Source organism: Pieris brassicae, chromosome 11 (genome assembly GCF_905147105.1).
Source record: "Pieris brassicae chromosome 11, ilPieBrab1.1, whole genome shotgun sequence".
In the NCBI taxonomy this organism is placed as follows: Eukaryota; Metazoa; Arthropoda; class Insecta; order Lepidoptera; family Pieridae; genus Pieris; species Pieris brassicae.
This window is the reverse complement of record NC_059675.1, coordinates 11417560-11443520: the sequence shown is the minus strand read 5'-3', so window position 1 is coordinate 11443520 and position 25961 is coordinate 11417560. Positions and strand designations below refer to the sequence as shown.

General features: G+C 35.1%; 1 protein-coding gene across 1 annotated transcript; it reads left to right on the top strand.

Annotated features, from left to right (window-relative positions):
• The first annotated feature begins 77 nt into the window (after nt 1-77).
• Nucleotides 78-25805, top strand: LOC123716588. The gene is made up of 8 exons (XM_045672402.1): nt 78-363; nt 732-983; nt 6219-6413; nt 6578-17243; nt 18065-18188; nt 20665-20843; nt 23982-24098; nt 25202-25805. Exons 1-8 carry the CDS (start codon nt 187-189, stop codon nt 25345-25347), a joined length of 11856 nt encoding a protein of 3951 aa, XP_045528358.1. The 5' UTR covers nt 78-186; the 3' UTR covers nt 25348-25805.
• The last annotated feature ends 156 nt before the right edge of the window (nt 25806-25961 follow it).

Sequence of the window (25961 nt, the reverse complement as noted above, 5' to 3'; positions counted from 1 at the left end):
AATCACTGTCTGTTATAAGATTATTTTTTGTAATCAAAAATCAAAACACTATAAATGTTGGTTGCAGTATTGTTTTGGATTAATATATATTCTACAAATAAATTATTAGTCGTTCATTTCAACTCAGTTCTTTAGCAGTGCTTAGACTTACCGCAATGATCTAATACTTATTAAACGGCTTACGTCATGTCGAAGTTAATTACGTTTTTATTTATTGAATGCATAATATCTGTTATTGCATTGTCTGAGTTTAGTGAAGAGAAGAAAGATAAAATTATTCATGATTTCATTGAGTACCTGAACAATCTTCCAAGTCATCCATATGTCTATGATGAGGGTGTATTAGAGAAAGCAGTAAGACTTGTAAGTCTTTGTTAATTCTGAACATAATATTAAATTTAAGTTCTGTATAACATTGCACTACTATTACTAATAAGTAATACTTTTGTATTGTATTACTACTTACAATTCAGTTTACAAAACAGTTTAACATTAAGTTTTTTTTAATTATTAATTTAAATATAAAAAGCTATTAACTGAGGCCACATTTAACATTATCAATATTATTTTGATTGCTTTTTTCTGTTTAAAAATGTTTGTAGCTTAAACTTTACTATTTCGGAATATTTAAATACCATATATTTTTTTTATAGAAATTAATGAAAGTATTTTTTAACTGTTTACACAATCACAAACAATTTCTTTTTATTTTGAACTTAATATTTCTATAGGATCCTAATGATGATATCATTCACATAGAAGCTATGCTCAGAGGTGGCAATGAAGACTTTCAGTATGGTAAAAAAAGTGTTAAGTGTTCAGCCAACATTAGAGATTTTCTAGAAGGGAGCATTTCAATTGAGAATCAGCCAGTATGCCAGGAAGTAGAAGATGTTACTGCTATAAATACATACAATCCAAATTCAGATGAAATGACTGAGCAGTCACCAATTCTACTAGATAATGAAGAAGAAACTGAAGGGGTTCGTATAAATTATGAATTTTATATAAACATGTGATATAAGAGGTTCATAATAATAATAATAGTTTAATTTAATATTATGTACTATGGTACAATTTATAAAACATATTTTATTTGTTAATTTTTTACTAGGATATCATTAGTTACAGCTATAATTTAACATAAACTGAGACACATGGTCAACCTATGGCATAATTTCCTTTCATTATTTATAATATAAACCTCTTTTATTATTTGAGTATTGAAAGAGTAGTTGTGATATAAATAACTTATTGATTAATGAAAAAATTACTTGTGTATATTTTATTTACCATAAGAGGGCAATGTATAGGTTAAGAGCTACTTCATGTATAAATTAGTAGCGCAGGTCACATCCTGCAATTCTGCATGGGCAATACCTGTGAAACTTGTACACATAACTGACACTTCCTGCAAACCATACATTGAGGTTGCACAATGCGCTAGGTGGAGGGCTAAAGGGTTTGGAGCCATTTAATCTTTATATAATAATGTAAAGACAAAATGGCTCCAATGATTATAGGAGAATTAGGAAACATTCTTATTTCCTTTGAAGTATAGATAGACAATGATAACTCTCAGTTGTTATTTTAATTCAAATACTCATTCATACATCTTCCGCTATCGCCAAATATTGTGTATCAAGTGCTATGAATAAAAGTTTGTTAATGAAATAAATAAGAATACCAAGAGTAACAACTTGAAAAACGAATGAGTTGAAAGTTTCATCTCTCACGGACAAAAATCCTGTCCGTTCTACATCTCTTCTGTTGATTCGATAGTTTCATGCCGCCTTTCCGATAGACACAACATCCGTTGTTTGTACCTTTCCGCGGAAAAGCGGCAATTAATAGGTGCAAAATCTACCCCAAAATAGCACTTAGCTTCAAATAAGTTTTCCTTAAATTCCACCCATCAAGATTTCGACGGGCCGTTGAATATTAGGTTGTATGGAAAATAGAAACCAAAACATTGGAGTAACTTTGTGTAAGTTTATAGATCCACGGTTTGATTTGTGGATACAAAGTGATTTCAGCTCGATCGCGCGAGAAGTTGCATTTTTGGCGGAAATCTATTTTACCGCCATTTTGAATTTTTTATTTCGATCTTTTTCGGTTTAGCTAGGTGGCTGTCCGCCCCCAGGGAGACAGATGGAAAGTTTCTCATTTCATCATTTTTCCTATGGACCTGAGGAAAATACAAAACCATAGTCTCATTTGTTCAGCATAGCGCTTTATTTCAGCAGTTCATTATTCAGTTAATGTTTTGGCCAAATTCCAAAATTGGAACGCCATACCACCCCCGATCACCGCCCTAAGTAGCTGATCAAAACAAAGTTTGGTGGGCTGTAGACTTTTTGGTGGTACCTATGAAAGTTAGAGATGCCACTAATTTCCGGTACATCGATGCGCAGCTCGACCGTATAGACGCCCCTTCGAAATGGTGTTGGTGTTTTTGACCAAATACCACAAATTCGATCCCACTAGATGGCACCGTTTAAGTGGGGTGTTAGAAATTTTTTTGAAACTTCAGACCCTGGACTTGCTAGATTTAATATCTACTCGATTTTAAAGTCTATACAAAACCGTTAAAAACACCCTCCTAACGGTGAGAGGGCCCCTAAAAAAAGGCGATGAATGAATGAAACATAAAAAGCTATACATATAGTATAATATAGATATTGTATTAATTAAAACAAAATGAGCTCCAATACCTGTAAAGGTAGTAAAATAAAATAACATAATATCTCTAATTCGTATAATCGTCTATTAATTATTTCTATACTTTTAATTGTACTTGCAAATAACCATTAACCATATCTAAATATTCTTAATTCGCTTTACATAATTGGTAGACATTTTTATTGCTGTATTGTTCATATAAATCACCTCATTGTTTGTAGTTATCAAGTTGTAATGGTACATATTTAGCATGCCATGCAAATAACAACAATTGTATGCATAATAATTGCCATGACATTGCTTAATATATGTTTGCATTCTTTACAATCATGATTCAGTTTTTACAGTTGTTATCTTTACAGTTTTCTTTACCTTTTTCCTCTTTGCATTTCAGATTTACAATACATTACATACAAATTAATTGATATTTTAGTTCCTGTACTCAAGATTATATTATCCCTATCCGTACAGGGATCGAAACTTTTTCTGATTTTTTTAAAAATGTGCGAGAATTGTCATTGCTCTGTATTTTTAACAAAAATAAGTAAAAGTAATTTTTTCACTAAATTTATATTTAGGTCAATAGAAAACTGAAACAAACCGACGATTAGTCCTAATGTAATTCCTCATTTCGATATAGGGTTAGTTTGAGCGTCAAAACATAGACTTAATTAGACATGAGGATTGGCCTTCCTCCAGTCCGGACCTTAATCCTTTCGACTATAAAATTTTGCAGGTCTTAGAGAGGAAGGCCATAGACCCCATAAAAATTTGGAGTCTGAAATCTCATCTCTAAAAAAAGCAGTCACTGAAATCGACGCGGCGCTTAAGGGCCTGTATTAAAAATAAGGGAGGTCATTTCGAATAATATTGCTATTTATATTCCTTAATTAATGTACTATAAATTGATATATCACTCATTATTCAAAACTGGTCAGTACTTTTGTTTTTATCATTATTTCCATTTATGGCAGAACTTTGGGACCAACTACGTATATACCAACAATAGCTAGTGCATATATATTGTGCATAATACATATGATTTAGTACAGTAATTCATATGTATTATGGTAATTAAGAAACAAACAAATCATGCAAAAGCAACACGGGACGCACACTTATTAACAGCAAATACTAGATATACTATACGATTTTTAGATAAATAAAGGCTTTGCGAACTGGAAACTTAAATTTACTACCTTCATATGTTTTGTTAGTTTTGATTAATAATTATTAGGAAATAAATTCATTATTATTAAAATATTTAAGTAAGTAGATAGTGTATATTATGTCTTTACATATGAAATTGGCGTTTTGTATGGGAGGAACAAAAAGTCGAATATTTTTAAATATAATATATTTAATTAATCAAAGTATGAACCATTGTTTTCTATGCACTTTTGCCATCTCATAGGTAGTTCATTGATCCCTTTACTAAAAAAACCAGTCGGACGGGAATCAATAAAATCTATGAAGGCGATTTGGACTGCCCCATCAGAGTTAAATTTTTTCCCTTGCAAGAAGTTGTCCAAATTTCGTAAAAAAATGGTAATCTGTTGGAGCAAGGTCTGGGGAGTACGGAGGATGTCTTAGACATTCCAATTGAAGCTCTTCTAATTTGGTAGCCGTCTGTTGTGCAGTGTGTGGTCTAGCGTTGTCGTGAAGTAGCAGTGGCGTGGATTGATTGACCAGCCTAGGTTGTTTAGCCGCTAGCTTTTCCATCATGGTTTGCAATTGCTGACAATAGACATCAGCCGTAATAGTCTGGCCAGATTTAAGAAAACTGTAATGAACAATACAGGCACTAGTCCACCAAACGCTTACAAGCAACTTTTTTGGGGTTAATTTTCGCTTGGGGCAGGATTTGGCGGGCTGGCCAGGATCCAACCATTGCGCTGAGCGCTTCCGATTTTCGTAAAGAATCCATTTTTCATCACAGGTAATGATTCGGTTTAAAATACCTTCATTATTGTGCCGGTTCAGTAATGTAACGCAGCAGTCGACGCGCGTTTGCCGGTTTGCTTCAGTCAATTCGTGAGGTACCCACCTTTCAAGCTTTTTAATCTTCCCAATTTGCTTCAAGTGAATTAAAATAGTTTTATCACTAACACCGCAGCCTGCAACTAACTCGGACGTAGTTTGCGATGGATCCGCTTCCACAATAGCCTTCAATACTTCATTATCAACTTGGGTCTCAGGCCGTCCACAGGGCTTGTTCTCCAGGTCGAAATTTCCAGAACGAAAACGTTGGAACCAAAAACGAACAGTGTTTTCTTTTGCAACATGACCGCCATAGACATCATTCACCCTTCGAGTCGTTTCCGCAGCACTAGTGCCACGTCAGAACTCGTAATCGTAAATAATGCGATACTTTAAGTTTTCCATTTTGTAAAATGAGTGACGCAAACAGAAAAAAACAAATGAATGACGGTCATCGAAGCACAAATACATGAGTAAATAGCTGTACAAATTTGAATTTGAAACTCCTAACCAAAGAGGAGGTATTTGAGGTCAAAGTGCCAGTACCTTTTTTTTTTTTTTATGAAGGAGGTAAAAATGCACAGCTGCAGGCCCGCGAGCGCATGCAGTCGCTATCGCGGGGACTGTGGGGATGGTTAACTCTTATCCCTCTGCTAATCAGAGGGGAGAAACCCGACCCACTAAAATTTCCTCCTGAGCCCTCCATATCGCCTGCTATGCCGGACACATTCATTCTGAATGAATGACGTCTAGCACCGCATTGAGTCCCCCGGGGGTCGCACTAGGCATTCAACCCAGGGAACTCAGGCGAATATGACTGCATACGGGCTCAGCGACGGCGCAGGGGGATACTGTTGGGCAAACGCTCCTCGCGTCTTGCCCCCGCACCCCCGCCTAGCCGCCGCCGAGCACAACCCCTTCGGCCATCACCACGCACCTCCCGCTGACGCTCGGCAGCCTCCTTCTGCAGCAGGACATGCTCACAGAAGAAGGCCACCGCACGCCATGCCTCTTGGCTACCAAGCATTGCTGCAACAACGCTCGGTAGCGAGAGGTCCGTCCCGACGACCGACACTAGGTCATGGCGTTGCCTCGACCAAGTGGCACAATCGGCCAGGGTGTGCTCCGCCGTGTCCTCTGGGGCACCACAATGGTGGCAGATGGGAAGGGTTTCCCGCCTCGCCACCCTGTGCAGAAACCGCCCAAAGCACCCATGCCCAGACAGTATCTGCGCCATCCGAAAGGACACGGCTCCGCTCGGGCGATTCACCCATTCCCGTAGGCATGGGCGAATCGCCTCCACGGTGCGTACTCCCGCCCTAAAGTGCCAGTACCTAACCTAACCTAACCTAACCTAACCAAAGAGGAGGTATTTGAGGTCAAAGTGCCAGTACGACAAAACGCCAATTTCATATGTAAGGACCTAATATATAGCTGTATCATTTCATGTAATCCGCGCAAATATATTACCGATAATAAGATTTTATGTGAAAAAAAAAATGGCTTTTAGCTTTACGGTGATTTAACTGCTAATATAATTAATTATTATCTTTAAGGTTATATCTGGTGAACAATTTATAGCTGTCCCAAGACGACACAATGTACCATGCACTGGCTGCACCGACCATGTCAATCCTGAAGCTGCTGGAGTACGAGAGCTTGCTGAACTAGCAATAAATCATCTGCATAAACATGATCCTGCCGCAAAACATATATTAAAAACAATTGTAGATATAGAGAGACAAGTTCAGGTGATAAATAATAATAAATAAAATTCAGCGCTTATCTATCAGACCTGTTTGATTAGGGTAACTATTAGGGAGAGGTAGAATTAAAAACTGGCTTAAAATTATTTATCGATCTTAACAGTTTAACCTGATATAGTAAGAATAATTACAGTATTTATTGTTCACAGGTAGTAAGTGGTATTAAATATACCCTGATTTTAAAGATTGATTTTGACAAATGTCCATTAGCAGAAGGTGAACCTTGTTATGAAAACAGAGCTTGTAAAATATCTATACTTGAAAAAACCTGGATTAAGTATACAGATGGAACAAAATACAGAGCAATTACTGCTAATAATTGTACAGAACAGTGGTTATTTGGTGATGACGGCGAAATTGTTACGGCTACCAACGGTACACGCAAGTTAAAATTAAAATTAAAAATTAAAGTCAGTGATGGTAATCATAAAGCAACTACAGATAAATTCAATGATGTTCCTTTTTTGCAAGAGGAAGTTATAAATGCTCAACACGATCTGAAATTAGAAACACAGTTACCTCAAGACAAAGTTCTTAGTGAGAATGAAGTTAAAAACATAGAGGATCAAATTATTCCTCACCATAGAGTTGAAACTCTTAAAAACGTTGTCCACACACATCCAAACTATTACGAAACTGATGACTCAAAACCTGCTATTTCTTCTAGCTTGACAAAAGAAAAAAATAACGAAAATCCTTACCATACCGCAAATCCGTCACAGAGTGTAGATAAAACGTATTTGTCTGAGGAAAAGAAACAAGCAATTGATGATTTATTTAATATTTTGAATTCGGCTGGTTTTAATTCTCCAGATGATACACCTCGCACTAAAAGAAGTTATGATAGTGATTTAAAGATGTTAGCTGTTATTGAAAAATTGTATAAGTTAAAAAAGAATATAAAAAATGCCGACTTCATATACTCTTTAGCTCAAAATATGGTTGATTATTTGAACGAAATGGACATTGAAACAAAAAATAGAAAATTAAAAGAAGTTGTTACAGCCGAGGAAGAAATCGTAAATTATCAACATTTCTACTATATACAAGCTCGGGTTGTTGTACCGTGTAACGAAGTAGAGTGTGAAAATATTGATGGTAAAAGTAAAATATGTAATGGAATTATTGAATTAACTCAGACAGAAGCTATCCAAATTCTAACAACTTTTTGTTATGATGATCAAAAGCTGATTTCTAATGTTGGTAAAATATTTCAAGTACCTTTAGACGATATTTTGTTAAAACACATGATAAACAAAGCAATTAAACAGGTAGAAAGTGATCTAACAAATCAGAATGCGATATTAGTAAAACAGGTCTTAGATGCGACTACTAGGAAAGAGGCTGGTATTATAACAAAAATTATAGTCGAAATCGTATTCACTAACTGCAATAAATCAGTGTCTTATAAAAGAAGACATAATTGCACCATTATCGAAAACATGGGTTCCGAAATTTGTGAAATTAATATTATTGAACGGCATTGGATAAAAGAGACAAAAATTACACATTCATGTAAAAATCGAGGGATTGAAGAAACCTTTACAAATATAAACAATCAAGGATTTAAGAACCTTCAAGATTCAACAGTTACCGGTATGCTTAACCAAGCCTTAAGATTTTTAGAAATAAATTCGAAACGTAACAATAAACAAAGAATTATAAATATTGATAATATTACAACACAATTATTTGCCGGACTTCTGACGAAAATAAATTTTACGGTTGGTTATACAGAATGTAAAGAAGATTTAGAAAATGACGTAGACATTGAATCGTGCAAATTATTGCATAATGAACCTATTCGAAGATGCCAACTGGTGGTTTGGGATAGACCCTGGTTAGAAGATGGAAAACAATTAAATGTTACTTGTGCTAACGACGATAACGTCTTAGAAGCTAGAAAAAAAAGATCTTTAAACTTTGTTGGAGGTGAGTTAGAAAAAAACCCGGACGATCCAAAGTATCTGCTATTAGCTGAGGAATCATTAGCACAATTTTTATTGAATACTGGTAATAATATTACACATAATGTTTTACGGGTTGATCACGTGACGGTGCAAGTGGTTTCTGGAGTTCTAACAAGTATAAAATTTACCGTATCTCCTACAGAAAGTCCCAAAACAGTAATTCATTGCAGTTCACGAATATGGGAAAAGGTGTGGATGAATTTTAAAGAAATAACTAATATCACTTGTTATAACGAGGCGTCACCAAAAGAAAAAAGACATATCCCAGGAGGAGAGTCCGCAAAAGATCTAAACGACCCTCGTTTCCTGACCCTGGCAAGAGAATCATTAAATAAATACGTCCAAAGTTCAGGTTCTTCTAAACACCACAAGCTGTTAAATATTAAGAAAGTTACAACACAAGTGGTATCCGGAACGATGACCAGAATTGATTTTGAAGCTGCTCCTACGAACTGCGTATTACAAGCTGTTGCCGAAGAGAGCTCTTCCGATTGCAAAATTGACGGTGACATCATGAAATGTCACGCTGAAATTTGGGAGAAACCTTGGCTTAGTAAAAAAGATATTAAAATACATTGCAATATAAAAGAATCATCTAGGGAAAAAAGAGATACCTTGGCGGGAGGAGAATCGGATGAAGATCCAAACGACCCTCGTTTCCTGACCCTGGCAAGAGAATCATTAAATAAATACGTCCAAAGTTCAGGTTCTTCTAAACACCACAAGCTGTTAAATATTAAGAAAGTTACAACACAAGTGGTATCCGGAACGATGACCAGAATTGATTTTGAAGCTGCTCCTACGAACTGCGTATTACAAGCTGTTGCCGAAGAGAGCTCTTCCGATTGCAAAATTGACGGTGACATCATGAAATGTCACGCTGAAATTTGGGAGCAACCTTGGCTTAGTAAAAAAGATATTAAAATACATTGCAATATAAAAGAATCATCTAGGGAAAAAAGAGATACCTTGGCGGGAGGAGAATCGGATGAAGATCCAAACGACCCTCGTTTCCTGACCCTGGCAAGAGAATCATTAAATAAATACGTCCAAAGTTCAGGTTCTTCTAAACACCACAAGCTGTTGAATATTAAGAAAGTTACAACACAAGTGGTATCCGGAACGATGACCAGAATTGATTTTGAAGCTGCTCCTACGAACTGCGTATTACAAGCTGTTGCCGAAGAGAGCTCTTCCGATTGCAAAATTGACGGTGACATCATGAAATGTCACGCTGAAATTTGGGAGCAACCTTGGCTTAGTAAAAAAGATATTAAAATACATTGCAATATAAAAGAATCATCTAGGGAAAAAAGAGATACCTTGGCGGGAGGAGAATCGGATGAAGATCCAAACGACCCTCGTTTCCTGCCCCTGGCAAGAGAATCATTAAATAAATACGTCCAAAGTTCAGGTTCTTCTAAACACCACAAGCTGTTAAATATTAAGAAAGTTACAACACAAGTGGTATCCGGAACGATGACCAGAATTGATTTTGAAGCTGCTCCTACGAACTGCGTATTACAAGCTGTTGCCGAAGAGAGCTCTTCCGATTGCAAAATTGACGGTGACATCATGAAATGTCACGCTGAAATTTGGGAGCAACCTTGGCTTAGTAAAAAAGATATTAAAATACATTGCAATATAAAAGAGTCATCTAGGAAAAAAAGAGAGGCCTTGTTGGGAGGAGCATCGGATGAAGATCCAAACGACCCTCGTTTCCTGACCCTGGCAAGAGAATCATTAAATAAATACGTCCAAAGTTCAGGTTCTTCTAAACACCACAAGCTGTTGAATATTAAGAAAGTTACAACACAAGTGGTATCCGGAACGATGACCAGAATTGATTTTGAAGCTGCTCCTACGAACTGCGTATTACAAGCTGTTGCCGAAGAGAGCTCTTCCGATTGCAAAATTGACGGTGACATCATGAAATGTCACGCTGAAATTTGGGAGCAACCTTGGCTTAGTAAAAAAGATATTAAAATACATTGCAATATAAAAGAATCATCTAGGAAAAAAAGAGAGGCCTTGTTGGGAGGAGCATCGGATGAAGATCCAAACGACCCTCGTTTCCTGACCCTGGCAAGAGAATCATTAAATAAATACGTCCAAAGTTCAGGTTCTTCTAAACACCACAAGCTGTTAAATATTAAGAAAGTTACAACACAAGTGGTATCCGGAACGATGACCAGAATTGATTTTGAAGCTGCTCCTACGAACTGCGTATTACAAGCTGTTGCCGAAGAGAGCTCTTCCGATTGCAAAATTGACGGTGACATCATGAAATGTCACGCTGAAATTTGGGAGCAACCTTGGCTTAGTAAAAAAGATATTAAAATACATTGCAATATAAAAGAATCATCTAGGGAAAAAAGAGATACCTTGGCGGGAGGAGAATCGGATGAAGATCCAAACGACCCTCGTTTCCTGACCCTGGCAAGAGAATCATTAAATAAATACGTCCAAAGTTCAGGTTCTTCTAAACACCACAAGCTGTTAAATATTAAGAAAGTTACAACACAAGTGGTATCCGGAACGATGACCAGAATTGATTTTGAAGCTGCTCCTACGAACTGCGTATTACAAGCTGTTGCCGAAGAGAGCTCTTCCGATTGCAAAATTGACGGTGACATCATGAAATGTCACGCTGAAATTTGGGAGAAACCTTGGCTTAGTAAAAAAGATATTAAAATACATTGCAATATAAAAGAATCATCTAGGGAAAAAAGAGATACCTTGGCGGGAGGAGAATCGGATGAAGATCCAAACGACCCTCGTTTCCTGACCCTGGCAAGAGAATCATTAAATAAATACGTCCAAAGTTCAGGTTCTTCTAAACACCACAAGCTGTTAAATATTAAGAAAGTTACAACACAAGTGGTATCCGGAACGATGACCAGAATTGATTTTGAAGCTGCTCCTACGAACTGCGTATTACAAGCTGTTGCCGAAGAGAGCTCTTCCGATTGCAAAATTGACGGTGACATCATGAAATGTCACGCTGAAATTTGGGAGCAACCTTGGCTTAGTAAAAAAGATATTAAAATACATTGCAATATAAAAGAATCATCTAGGGAAAAAAGAGATACCTTGGCGGGAGGAGAATCGGATGAAGATCCAAACGACCCTCGTTTCCTGACCCTGGCAAGAGAATCATTAAATAAATACGTCCAAAGTTCAGGTTCTTCTAAACACCACAAGCTGTTAAATATTAAGAAAGTTACAACACAAGTGGTATCCGGAACGATGACCAGAATTGATTTTGAAGCTGCTCCTACGAACTGTGAATTACAAGCTGTTGCCGAAGAGAGCTCTTCCGATTGCAAAGTTGAAGGTGCCGTCATGAAATGTCACGCTGAAATTTGGGAGCAACCTTGGCTTAGTAAAAAAGATATTAAAATACATTGCAATATAAAAGAGTCATCTAGGAAAAAAAGAGAGGCCTTGTTGGGAGGAGCATCGGATGAAGATCCAAACGACCCTCGTTTCCTGACCCTGGCAAGAGAATCATTAAATAAATACGTCCAAAGTTCAGGTTCTTCTAAACACCACAAGCTGTTAAATATTAAGAAAGTTACAACACAAGTGGTATCCGGAACGATGACCAGAATTGATTTTGAAGCTGCTCCTACGAACTGCGTATTACAAGCTGTTGCCGAAGAGAGCTCTTCCGATTGCAAAATTGACGGTGACATCATGAAATGTCACGCTGAAATTTGGGAGCAACCTTGGCTTAGTAAAAAAGATATTAAAATACATTGCAATATAAAAGAATCATCTAGGAAAAAAAGAGAGGCCTTGTTGGGAGGAGCATCGGATGAAGATCCAAACGACCCTCGTTTCCTGACCCTGGCAAGAGAATCATTAAATAAATACGTCCAAAGTTCAGGTTCTTCTAAACACCACAAGCTGTTGAATATTAAGAAAGTTACAACACAAGTGGTATCCGGAACGATGACCAGAATTGATTTTGAAGCTGCTCCTACGAACTGCGTATTACAAGCTGTTGCCGAAGAGAGCTCTTCCGATTGCAAAATCGACGGTGACATCATGAAATGTCACGCTGAAATTTGGGAGCAACCTTGGCTTAGTAAAAAAGATATTAAAATACATTGCAATATAAAAGAATCATCTAGGAAAAAAAGAGAGGCCTTGTTGGGAGGAGCATCGGATGAAGATCCAAACGACCCTCGTTTCCTGACCCTGGCAAGAGAATCATTAAATAAATACGTCCAAAGTTCAGGTTCTTCTAAACACCACAAGCTGTTAAATATTAAGAAAGTTACAACACAAGTGGTATCCGGAACGATGACCAGAATTGATTTTGAAGCTGCTCCTACGAACTGCGTATTACAAGCTGTTGCCGAAGAGAGCTCTTCCGATTGCAAAATTGACGGTGACATCATGAAATGTCACGCTGAAATTTGGGAGAAACCTTGGCTTAGTAAAAAAGATATTAAAATACATTGCAATATAAAAGAATCATCTAGGGAAAAAAGAGATACCTTGGCGGGAGGAGAATCGGATGAAGATCCAAACGACCCTCGTTTCCTGACCCTGGCAAGAGAATCATTAAATAAATACGTCCAAAGTTCAGGTTCTTCTAAACACCACAAGCTGTTAAATATTAAGAAAGTTACAACACAAGTGGTATCCGGAACGATGACCAGAATTGATTTTGAAGCTGCTCCTACGAACTGCGTATTACAAGCTGTTGCCGAAGAGAGCTCTTCCGATTGCAAAATTGACGGTGACATCATGAAATGTCACGCTGAAATTTGGGAGCAACCTTGGCTTAGTAAAAAAGATATTAAAATACATTGCAATATAAAAGAGTCATCTAGGAAAAAAAGAGAGGCCTTGTTGGGAGGAGCATCGGATGAAGATCCAAACGACCCTCGTTTCCTGACCCTGGCAAGAGAATCATTAAATAAATACGTCCAAAGTTCAGGTTCTTCTAAACACCACAAGCTGTTGAATATTAAGAAAGTTACAACACAAGTGGTATCCGGAACGATGACCAGAATTGATTTTGAAGCTGCTCCTACGAACTGCGTATTACAAGCTGTTGCCGAAGAGAGCTCTTCCGATTGCAAAATCGACGGTGACATCATGAAATGTCACGCTGAAATTTGGGAGCAACCTTGGCTTAGTAAAAAAGATATTAAAATACATTGCAATATAAAAGAATCATCTAGGAAAAAAAGAGAGGCCTTGTTGGGAGGAGCATCGGATGAAGATCCAAACGACCCTCGTTTCCTGACCCTGGCAAGAGAATCATTAAATAAATACGTCCAAAGTTCAGGTTCTTCTAAACACCACAAGCTGTTAAATATTAAGAAAGTTACAACACAAGTGGTATCCGGAACGATGACCAGAATTGATTTTGAAGCTGCTCCTACGAACTGCGTATTACAAGCTGTTGCCGAAGAGAGCTCTTCCGATTGCAAAATTGACGGTGACATCATGAAATGTCACGCTGAAATTTGGGAGAAACCTTGGCTTAGTAAAAAAGATATTAAAATACATTGCAATATAAAAGAATCATCTAGGGAAAAAAGAGATACCTTGGCGGGAGGAGAATCGGATGAAGATCCAAACGACCCTCGTTTCCTGACCCTGGCAAGAGAATCATTAAATAAATACGTCCAAAGTTCAGGTTCTTCTAAACACCACAAGCTGTTGAATATTAAGAAAGTTACAACACAAGTGGTATCCGGAACGATGACCAGAATTGATTTTGAAGCTGCTCCTACGAACTGCGTATTACAAGCTGTTGCCGAAGAGAGCTCTTCCGATTGCAAAATCGACGGTGACATCATGAAATGTCACGCTGAAATTTGGGAGCAACCTTGGCTTAGTAAAAAAGATATTAAAATACATTGCAATATAAAAGAATCATCTAGGAAAAAAAGAGAGGCCTTGTTGGGAGGAGCATCGGATGAAGATCCAAACGACCCTCGTTTCCTGACCCTGGCAAGAGAATCATTAAATAAATACGTCCAAAGTTCAGGTTCTTCTAAACACCACAAGCTGTTAAATATTAAGAAAGTTACAACACAAGTGGTATCCGGAACGATGACCAGAATTGATTTTGAAGCTGCTCCTACGAACTGCGTATTACAAGCTGTTGCCGAAGAGAGCTCTTCCGATTGCAAAATCGACGGTGACATCATGAAATGTCACGCTGAAATTTGGGAGAAACCTTGGCTTAGTAAAAAAGATATTAAAATACATTGCAATATAAAAGAATCATCTAGGGAAAAAAGAGATACCTTGGCGGGAGGAGAATCGGATGAAGATCCAAACGACCCTCGTTTCCTGACCCTGGCAAGAGAATCATTAAATAAATACGTCCAAAGTTCAGGTTCTTCTAAACACCACAAGCTGTTAAATATTAAGAAAGTTACAACACAAGTGGTATCCGGAACGATGACCAGAATTGATTTTGAAGCTGCTCCTACGAACTGCGTATTACAAGCTGTTGCCGAAGAGAGCTCTTCCGATTGCAAAATTGACGGTGACATCATGAAATGTCACGCTGAAATTTGGGAGCAACCTTGGCTTAGTAAAAAAGATATTAAAATACATTGCAATATAAAAGAATCATCTAGGGAAAAAAGAGATACCTTGGCGGGAGGAGAATCGGATGAAGATCCAAACGACCCTCGTTTCCTGACCCTGGCAAGAGAATCATTAAATAAATACGTCCAAAGTTCAGGTTCTTCTAAACACCACAAGCTGTTAAATATTAAGAAAGTTACAACACAAGTGGTATCCGGAACGATGACCAGAATTGATTTTGAAGCTGCTCCTACGAACTGTGAATTACAAGCTGTTGCCGAAGAGAGCTCTTCCGATTGCAAAGTTGAAGGTGCCGTCATGAAATGTCACGCTGAAATTTGGGAGCAACCTTGGCTTAGTAAAAAAGATATTAAAATACATTGCAATATAAAAGAGTCATCTAGGAATAAAAGAGAGAATTTGGAGGGAGGAGATTCCGAAAACGATCCAAACTTCTTCCAATCTTCTCAAGATATTTTAAGCTTAAGTAAACTTCAACAGACTAGAACGAAGAGACAAGCAGAAGAAGATTACGTCGATGATGATACTAAATTCTACTTCGCTTCTCGTGCTGTTCAACATCTTAATGACAATTCAAATACTAACAATTTGCAAAAGCTTATTACAATCCATGCATTTCAAAGTAAAACAGTTATGCATGAAAATATAATTAGAATGTACATTGAAACCGCCCACACATACTGTTTACGGCATCAAGATGAAGCTGATTTAGCTGATTGTGAAGAGTTATCTGGTATGTTCCATAAAATTTGTTTCGTTAAAATACTTTCTTCGCCAGATGATGAGTTAATTGTACACAGCATAAATGTTATATGTAATGATGAGAAAAGTTTTTCCACGATCACAGGTATATCAATAAAGGATCTTATCGTAGCATCTATTACGGAATTAGAATCTTCACCGAAAATTAAAAATAAGATTGTACCCCACGGAGAACCTCATTTCATACCGCGCTTAGACTTCCAAGTTCCAATTAAGTTGAGTTTCCTTATTGCATTCACTAATTGTAGCAAAGATGTTGAATTCGACATATTTAGCCTTCAAATGATAAATGACTTGCAGACGCCTTGTTCTGTTGATTCCGTGAGACCGTCTAAATCATGTACATCTTACATTTGGACAACAGCAAAGACTAACAAAATTAAAAGACTAAAAGTTAAATGTTCTCTTCCACATATGATGCGAAAAAGAAGATCTCTGGATGTTTCAAACGCAACATCTGATGAGGTCACTATACATAATTTAGTCAAAGAATCTATAGAAAAACTGGAAATGATGTCACAGCATAAATACAAGCAGAGACTTTTACAAATCAATGATTACTCATCTAAAATAACCAGTGGTCGCGTTACAACTATTAACTTTGATGTCGGCTATACGTCTTGTCTAAAATATGAAGCGATTGAAAATATTACAAATTGCCAGTTTTTAGATCATTTACCAAGGAGACGTTGTATTTCGACTGTTTGGCAGCGTTTGTGGTTAGATAATGGTAACAATATTGAAGTCAATTGTCAAGATGATGAAACACCTTTAGAAGCCCATGTCGAATTCGAAAATCCCGAACAAGCGATGCAGATGGCGAAAGAGGCAGTGAAACACATCGAGGCGAAATATCCGCACCCTCGCCGACAGAAAGTCGTAAGAATATTTTCGTTAGAAAAGCAAACTATAGCTGGCATACATTATCGCATGAAAATTGAAATCGGAAATACAAATTGCTTAGCATTAAGCTTGAATGACACATGCAATTTAGTTAGCAATATGGGCGATAACAGATTTTGTAGAGTCAACGTATGGATCCGCCCCTGGACGGATCATCCGCCCAATTATCGTGTGTCCTGTGACTATGAGGAAGGTGTTAACACAGAGATATACGTGCACTTGCAAGCCGAACAATTATTTTTTGACTTTATAACTACCTACAGGCCTGAATATATTAACGATCATACTGAAATGGCGAAACGATTTGAAATATTTAAGAATAACGTTAAAAGAATTCACGAACTGAATGTGAATGAGAGAGGAACAGCTCGTTACGCAGTTACGAAATTCACCGATTTGTCGTATGAGGAGTTTAGCAACAAATACTTAGGATTAAAGCCAGGTCTGAGGGATCAAAATCAAATACCTTTTAGGATGGCGGAAATCCCAGATGTGAAAATACCAGATAAATTTGATTGGAGATCGTTTGGTGCTGTAACAGAAGTGAAGAATCAAGGTTCATGTGGCAGCTGCTGGGCTTTCAGTGTTACAGGTTATTATTTATCGTCTTTATTAAAAAACAATCAATGGCCCAAAAACCTTTTAGGTCTGGGCCTCAGTATCTGTTTCATGATCGTTTGTAAATTGAATAGGTAAAAGTAGGTGATCAGCCTTCTGTGCCTGACACACCGTCGACTTTTTGGGTCTAAAGCAAGCCGGTTTCCTCACGATGTTTTCCTTCACTGTTCGAGTTAATGTTAAATGCGCACATAGAAAGAAAATCCATTGGTGCACAGCCGGGGATCGAACCTACGCCCTCAGGGATGAGAGTCGCACGCTGAAGCCACTAGACCAACACTGCTCAATCGTCTTTATTTACATTGCGATTAAACTTAGCTGCGGTCCTGTTATGTTTATGGTATCTAGTATACAATTATATGACGATAACACAGGTATAAAAATACAAATGATATGATATTGTTATTTATATTCAATTGAAATATGCTAACGTAACGTCTGTAGGGATTTGTTTCGTATCTAAAATACAACACTGTTACCCAGAAAACTTTCCTGTTAGAATGTACGTGAGTGTTATAGTAAAATTTATATTTAGTGAATCTATATATCTATAATTTATTCTAAGACTAACCAAGTGCAACATTTTGTAAAAAATAGGGCAAACAAATGGGCATTTCTTGATAAAATATGGGAAATAAAAATCAGTTGCGTTTCAAAATATGTATACATATATTCTAACACTTCCCAGTCCAACATTAAAATTCCTAAATCCAACCAAAAAAAATTACTTTATTAAAAAACTTAGTAATCATATAAATAATAAGTTCGCGATGAAATTATTTTATATCTATGCAGGCAACGTCGAGGGTCAGTGGAAGATTAAAACCGGTGAACTTGTATCTCTCTCCGAACAAGAGTTGGTGGATTGTGACAAACTGGACGAGGGCTGCAATGGTGGTCTCCCAGATAATGCCTATAGGTAAAGTTATTTATTTAATATTTTTTATGAGTTATAATCATAAAACAATATGTATGAAAAAAAATTAAGGAACAAGACGAACGTATGAGCAACGCTATTGATTAGTAAGTGTACACATTCCAGAATGTGCAACTATTCTGATAAACGCAATATTGACGAAAAACAATATAAAATGGCAATAACTATGCTTTCGCTTACACTACATGAAAAACCATTAAAAGATAATCATAAATAGTTTAGCATTGTTTTTGAAGTAGAGGAAAAAAAGCTCTTTTAGTAATAGTGGTCTTTCCAATCTTTCATCGTATATATGTCGCAGCCAACTAGCTTAAATAGCCGTTCTATCAACTGCCTAGCCTCTTTACTAAACAGCGCCGTTTTACTAGCGGCCTGAATTATATTTAGCCATAGCATTTGTTAAAATATGTAATAAACTGGCTGGCTAATTCTAGACCATTCCTAAGATCACGTGACAGAAATAAAAAAACTAAAATATCTGATATAAGAAATTCTTTATTTAATATATGTATTTAAAATGTAATACATAATAGTGTTAACTTGCTCTTAGTATCACTAAACCATACTATTTTTCACTAAACTTCATCAATTTTTTTGTTTGCCGACGCTTTATTGACAGCTTGGAGTAGTTGGCAGAAAGTAGAATGAACATGATAGGCAAATAATGAAACGTCATCGATTGAAGTCATTTACCTAATTGTTTGATCAAAGGGCTGAATATCATTCAGGCCTCTAGTTGAATGTCGCTCTTTAGTAAAGAGACTAGGCTGTTAATTGAACGACTAATTAAGCTAGTCGGCTGCGACATATATATACTTATACACTTTGTACTCAATCAAGTAATGCAATTGTATGGGCCGATTTCATATATAGACATTTTATTAGTACAAGAAACATTACCAAATTTATTATTATATATTATAGAAACGTGTTAGTATGTACAGATGTCTATATAGCCCAATTAACTAAAACAAAAAAAATATAACTTTTTTATCAAAAACTTAATCTTACTTATTTTTAGAACGAATCAAAATGTTACGGTGTTTGAATTTTTATGCTTTTTAAATCATTCATTATTAATTCCTTATCTAACGCATAAAATACAAATCTAGCCCTGTGTTGCAATTAAATGTTATATTATTTTAATTTCATAAACGTAGTATTTTTATATTGCTTGTTGAAGCTATCGTTAGTTTTATTTGTGTAAAAATCTTTAACTGTTGGTAATACGGATACGAATACAACTCAAATCCGTATAATATCTATCTGTAACTTTAAGAATACGCTTATACCAAAGTTAGCGAAAAGTTTCATATTATCGTATTCATATTTGGGTCACGGCTATTTCGTTCTTACAAACAAATTGATTTATTTGCCGTTACGGATACAGAAATGGACGTCGAAGTAAACTAATGTCAAGTATTATCAGTTAAGTTTTGCCGATACACTCAGAATCTACAATTAAGAGTTTTCTTATTGTTAATTGTTGTAAAATGATTAATGATTTATCATAAATATTTAGTGCTAATTCTAACACGGATGTCAAAACGTATTGTATTTTACAAAATACATACTTAAACTATAGTTTAAGTTTCGTTTTTGAATACCCTTAGACCCGAATATACGTATACATACATGTAACGTACCTATTTATTTATATCTGAGATTTACATAGATGAAAGCGTCATAATCAATATTGATGAAAAATTATGAACGACACGAAAAAATTATGTTTATTTTAAAGAATGTAAAAACTTCGTTTAGAAATTTTTGAGTTTATCCGAAATACAAAAGAATCAAAAACATTTTTATAATATACAGAATGTCCATTATTTGTTGTGTAAAGGTTTAGTCTTTTATAATTTTTGTATCTAATTAGTGTTAAATTGTTAAAGTTATTTTCATTTGTAATTACACAATAAAAAATCAATAAAACTAACTTCTAAGATTAAAATTGACTATAGTAGACTAGTACTTCGTTTAATCAGGAAGAAAACGTCTAAAGGGAACTAAACCTTTTGAGTTTATTAGTATTGAAGTAATTAAAAAAAATCAGCGGCGCAACAACCTTTTTAGGTCTGAGCCTCAGATTTCTGTATCTGTTTCATGATCATGTGTTAATCTAATAGGCAAGTAGGTGATCAGCCTTCTGTGCCTGACACACGGTGGTTTCCTCACCGTTCGAGCGAATGTCAAATGCGCACATAGAAAGAAAGTCCATTGGTCGGAGCCGGGGATCGAACCTACGACTTCAAAGATGAGTCTCGCACCCTAAAGTCACTTGGCCAACAGTAAATTAACTCAACATAATATTACTTAATAGCCATAATTATTATATAGGCAGGATTGTAATTTATGCAAAGTCTCACTCTTTTTTGTGAACTTCATTATAATAAAAAATAACAGTTTCTCCGATAGAACTATTCTTCATGCTAATTTAATATTTTTTATTGTACAGGGCAATTGAACAATTGGGTGGCTTAGAAGCTGAAAACGATTATCCATACGAAGGAGTCGACGATAAATGTCTATACAACAAGACGTTATCAAGGGTACACATAAGTGGAGCGTTTAATATCTCATCAAATGAGACTGATATGGCCAAATGGCTCACTCAAAATGGACCCATATCGATTGGTAAGGAAAGATTTAATGAAATTATTGAACTAATAAAACTTTAGTAAAATCCAATCAATTTATGTGTATGGTTTTAATCTATATGCGAATAATATAAAAAGAGTATTGTGTTTTTATAGGAATATTTCAATAGTAGCATAAACACAGCATTTAACAGATGTCCGTTATAATGTGTCTTGGCCAGTCTCATAAAACCTTAGCCGTCGCTAATATACTTTTCCATTAAAGTTACAAATTTTCCTTGTCTGTGGTATTAGTTATAAAAACCAATTGATTGGCTATATGTTACCATTATTTTAACCGCAAATTAATTTTAATTCGACATTGAGTATAATATAATTGGCGACGTGAAATGTAAACAATTACTTTTGCTATGAGAAGTTCCATTTTATACACTGTATAATGCTTCCTATCTCATTTTCTCCCACTCTTATTAAAATTTAAATAAAAAAATCATTTTGAGAAAAGTCTTACACTACATTTAGATAATGAAAAAAATCGAATGAACATGTTATAAATTATAAAATCTTTTTAATCATTGTATTTGTTATCAAAATTAATAATTGATAATTAAATTAAAAATTAAAATTAATAATAATAATGCCTGACGCACGCCATCGACTTTTTGGGCCTAAGACAAGCCGGTATCCTCACGATGTTTTCCTTCATCGTTCGAGCGAATGTTAAATGCGCACATAGAAAGAAAGTCCATTGGTGCACAACCGGGGATCGAACCTACGACCTCAGGGATGAGAGTCGCACGCTGAAGCCACTAGGCCAACACTGCTAAAATTACATTCATAAATACACAATTAATTACAGGATTTGTATTGTTATTTGTTATTGCCGATGTGTGGCGTACATAGGGTGTAGTTGAGATTTATTTTAACATTCATACGACAATGCTGAACATTTAAAAAGTTAATAATTGTATACTATTAATCTGAATTTGAACTTAGCGACAATATTTACGTCTCGTCGTGGGTGATCCTTTAAATTTAGCGAACCAGCACGCCAAGGTGCAGCTCGGCGTTTAACCATGGTCAAGTATTTGTATTTGTCTTTGCAATGGTGATAAAATTATCGACTAATTTTTCTCAATTTATTTGTATGGGAACATAGGGTTTTATTACATTTTTCAAGTACTGTTAGGAAAATATGCATATTACACCTACTCTTACATAATAAAAAACTACAATTCATTTGATTCTTTGTAACCGTCACTATCTTGTAGGTTACTGGAAAATATTTATAAAAAGATTTGACCTTCTATTGTAAATAATTAAATTAAATTTGTCGATTATGAATAAGAATGAAAGTTAACAAGTACGCTTAACAACAAAATACGTAATGGAGAGAAAGATTAGCGCTAAGTATAACTGCCGTATGTCAAATGCGTTTTTGATGCTTGTCATACTTAGTCTCTAAATCTAAAATATAAACCCTCAGTTAAAATTGGAATTCGATTGTATAATTTTTATTCAAATTTATATAATTTAACAGTTTATATAAAGTTTAATTAAACACATTTAAGTATATAATATCCTTACCTAAACGCGTCGTGGGTAATCAAAATAATAATATTACTTCTGATGATTACCTTAATTATATTTCCGACTTGATAACAAATCGGAAATCAGAAATTTTCTCTCTATACAGTTGTGAAAATTTCAGATTTCGTAGTAAATACTTCTAAACAATGAGATTACTAAGGAAATTTCTAACTCGACTCGTTAAATCTCTTCAAATTACACTAAGACCAAATGTACAATTAGAGCAATTTGAACCCAATTCTCTCACGACGGTGAACGGGATAACTAACCGGTAGCGTACCTTAGGGCATAAAATGGGCGGGGCGCGTCTTAGTATCGGACATCACTATTAAAGAAATTAATGACGTATTTTGATCTAAATTTATCTAATATTCATACATAAATAAGTAAACTACTAACAACTTTTTTTACAATTTAAAGTAATTACGCGTCTCTGTTAAATTGTTTAAACTGTATTTATAAGACGAATTAGTGTTTTAGAACGTGTAAGAAGAATATTTTATTACGAGAATGGGGTAAAAATAAAACTTCTCGTTCAATTATTGAAAATTTTTTTGTTTAATTATCTACTACAGTGTTTTTGGAATTAATAAAGTATAGGTACTTAAAATGTTGTTTAATAATATGAATAACTGTTTTATCATATTGAAATAATTATCATTATCGTATTTCCTGTTTACGAATGCCAAACCACAGTGGCGTGTGATATATTGTCTTTGGTTTATACGAATGCTTTATTTAAGAGCCCACTTATTAGTGATAAAATTTGTAAACAAATATTTAAAAAATAATAATTTGAATACTACCTAACCTATGAGTTTGATGACCCTATATAAAAATACAACAATATTTATAGATTGTAAGACTTATTATGGTCCACAAACTTTTCCATAGGGCATTTTTGGTGATTTTTTTATCACGTCTGATTTAGGCAAACACTCCTTGCCGCGGTGTCTTTGTGAGATCAAGGTCAACGTTACAAGGCTCTTACGGAGTAAAATACGAATTTATGAAAATATTTATTCAACTCGACAGCAGTCTCTATGTAAAGCTTTCGAAAGGTTAAGCTTAATTTAATCCAAAATGAACCTGAAAAAGCATGTATAAAGTATACATGCTTTTTCAGGTTCCAGGTTAATTAATATTGAAAGTACCTCAGACAATGCAACCTGTTAAGCAAGCTCCTAATTACTTAAGGCAACAAGTCAAGATTTAAAAAAGATTTCAAAGAGCTTTTTAAAAGAGCTTTGCTTGCTTTCTTCATTCAGTTGACTGGCTAAAGTTCGGGGATTCATCCGTTGTTATATAATGATAAAAATCACCGTCTTTATAAATTATTACCTGTACCATATATAAATTCAGATAAACTTAATAAATGGATAATCCAATACAAATTATTCTGTATCTGAAAGTTATCTAAAAAAATGATTTATCTGTTTAAATGTGATTTAAGAATATCAACAGCAAATAAGTACTTTGCAACTTTGAAATTATAAGTGTAGATAATTCCCATTCCATCCCAGAATCAATATAATATTTGTTTGTCACACGTTAAAATCTGATAAATTATTTATATGTTATGTAGGTATCAATGCGAACGCGATGCAGTTCTACGTGGGTGGCGTCTCTCATCCGTGGCGGATGTTGTGCAGCCCTACAAACTTGGATCATGGAGTCCTTATCGTGGGATATGGTGTCAAAAGTGAGGTCAAAAATATATATACAGTGTAACCTCTTTATAACGTTATTCGCGTTATAACGTAAAATGAGTTAATTTTGTTTGATTTAACATAAAACCCATACATTCATTCTTTCTTTATTACGCAATAGCCATTCTCTATTACGAAGAAGTATTTTTATATTTAGATCAACAACATTTAAGTATGTTACTTGTTAAGTGTAATTGTTTTTATAATCAAGTTACTAAACTAACCTTAAAAGGTTAGTCTACTAAGCTGCCGAAATTTCTAATAAAGACACCTGAGGCCATAGACAGCCCTCGCCTTTGTTATTGTTAATTGCATCGACACGTGTTCGTTGATTACATTGCCTGTAGGAAATTTTAGTCTCAGCTACTAAACGCATTATCGTCACCTATCGTGTATTATCAGTCGTAAACAAACTTTAAAATTATTAAGATGGCCAGTAAAAGAAAAGCATTAGTTATGTGTTAAATAAAGTTTGTTTGTTACGTGCGATAGAAAGAGGAGAAAAAAATTGATGTTGGAATACGTTTATGCCTCGGTCCATCTACAGTTGCTACTATTCTTCCATCCGTATAACGAAAAAGAAAATGCTCGGTTCCTTGAAATTCGTTATAAAGAGGCTATATTATATAACTAAAAATCCATGTTGTGGCTTTCAAAAGTTAACAATCGAATTAGTGGAATAAAACGGGAAAAAATGTTTTTTTTATTATTATACCAAATCGTAATTGTATGACATCATGTTAATGTTATAATTTTTTTTTATTTCTTACTTATAGAGTTGTGCCAACAAGCCATCAGTTATGTTTGAGCTATGTAAACTAATGACACAGTTATCAGTACATCTTGCCATTTTGTATGATGATTTGCTATTTTTAAAGAGTACCGATAGTTTTTTACGCCGGCTTTTTCTCTCGGCCTACATCCTACGTCTTCTTTTCCTATGAATAGGGATGTCTACGATACATATTTAATGACGTGGAATAAGTGATACCTGTATCTTATATTCCATAATAAACATATTTTTTTCAAACATGCCAATAGTATGTAAATAAGTTTTAAATTCTGCAATTGTACCCACACCTTTCTTAAATTCCAGACTACCCTCTCTTCCACAAGCGTCTGCCTTATTGGATAGTGAAGAACTCGTGGGGTACGTTGTGGGGTGAACAGGGATATTATAGAGTTTATAGAGGAGACGGAACCTGCGGTCTAAATTTAATGGCTAGTAGTTCTATAGTTTAGAAAAAATATGTAATTATTGTTTGCACATAATAACTAACACATGTAACATAAGTTTAACTTCTAGTGGAAAAGATTAAAAAAAATGGCTTTTTGCTAATTTTTTTCTTGTCTTTTAAAGAGATTCTAACAAAAATACTCTTTGATGATGATGTCAACGCAATTTTCGATTATATTTTACTTGAGTTTTATGTTAAGTGATAATTTTTAAGCTGTCATAATAACTTTTTATTAACCTTACCACCTAAATGTGCCTTATATTTTTAAGTACTAGAATTATAAATAACGCTCTACTTACAACCAAACTTATAACCATTTCAACATTATCTGGAATATATAGTCCATAGATAAAACTCATCCAGTTCAGAAAATCAAGTTTTTATTTTAAAGATGTTTTAACCTTCGAATATTTTTTTCTATTACGTGACGTAACTTTGTGACATATAATGTTCTTCTATTTGATACAACGGAATTGTTATCTTCAAAATCTTCTTATAGTCTTGTGTTATAAAATAAAGGTTTCTTTTCCTAATATTATGGTATAAAGTGCTAATAAAAATTATTACTATAAGAAAAACTTAGATCTGACTTTTGGAGACTTTTAATATACGTTATAA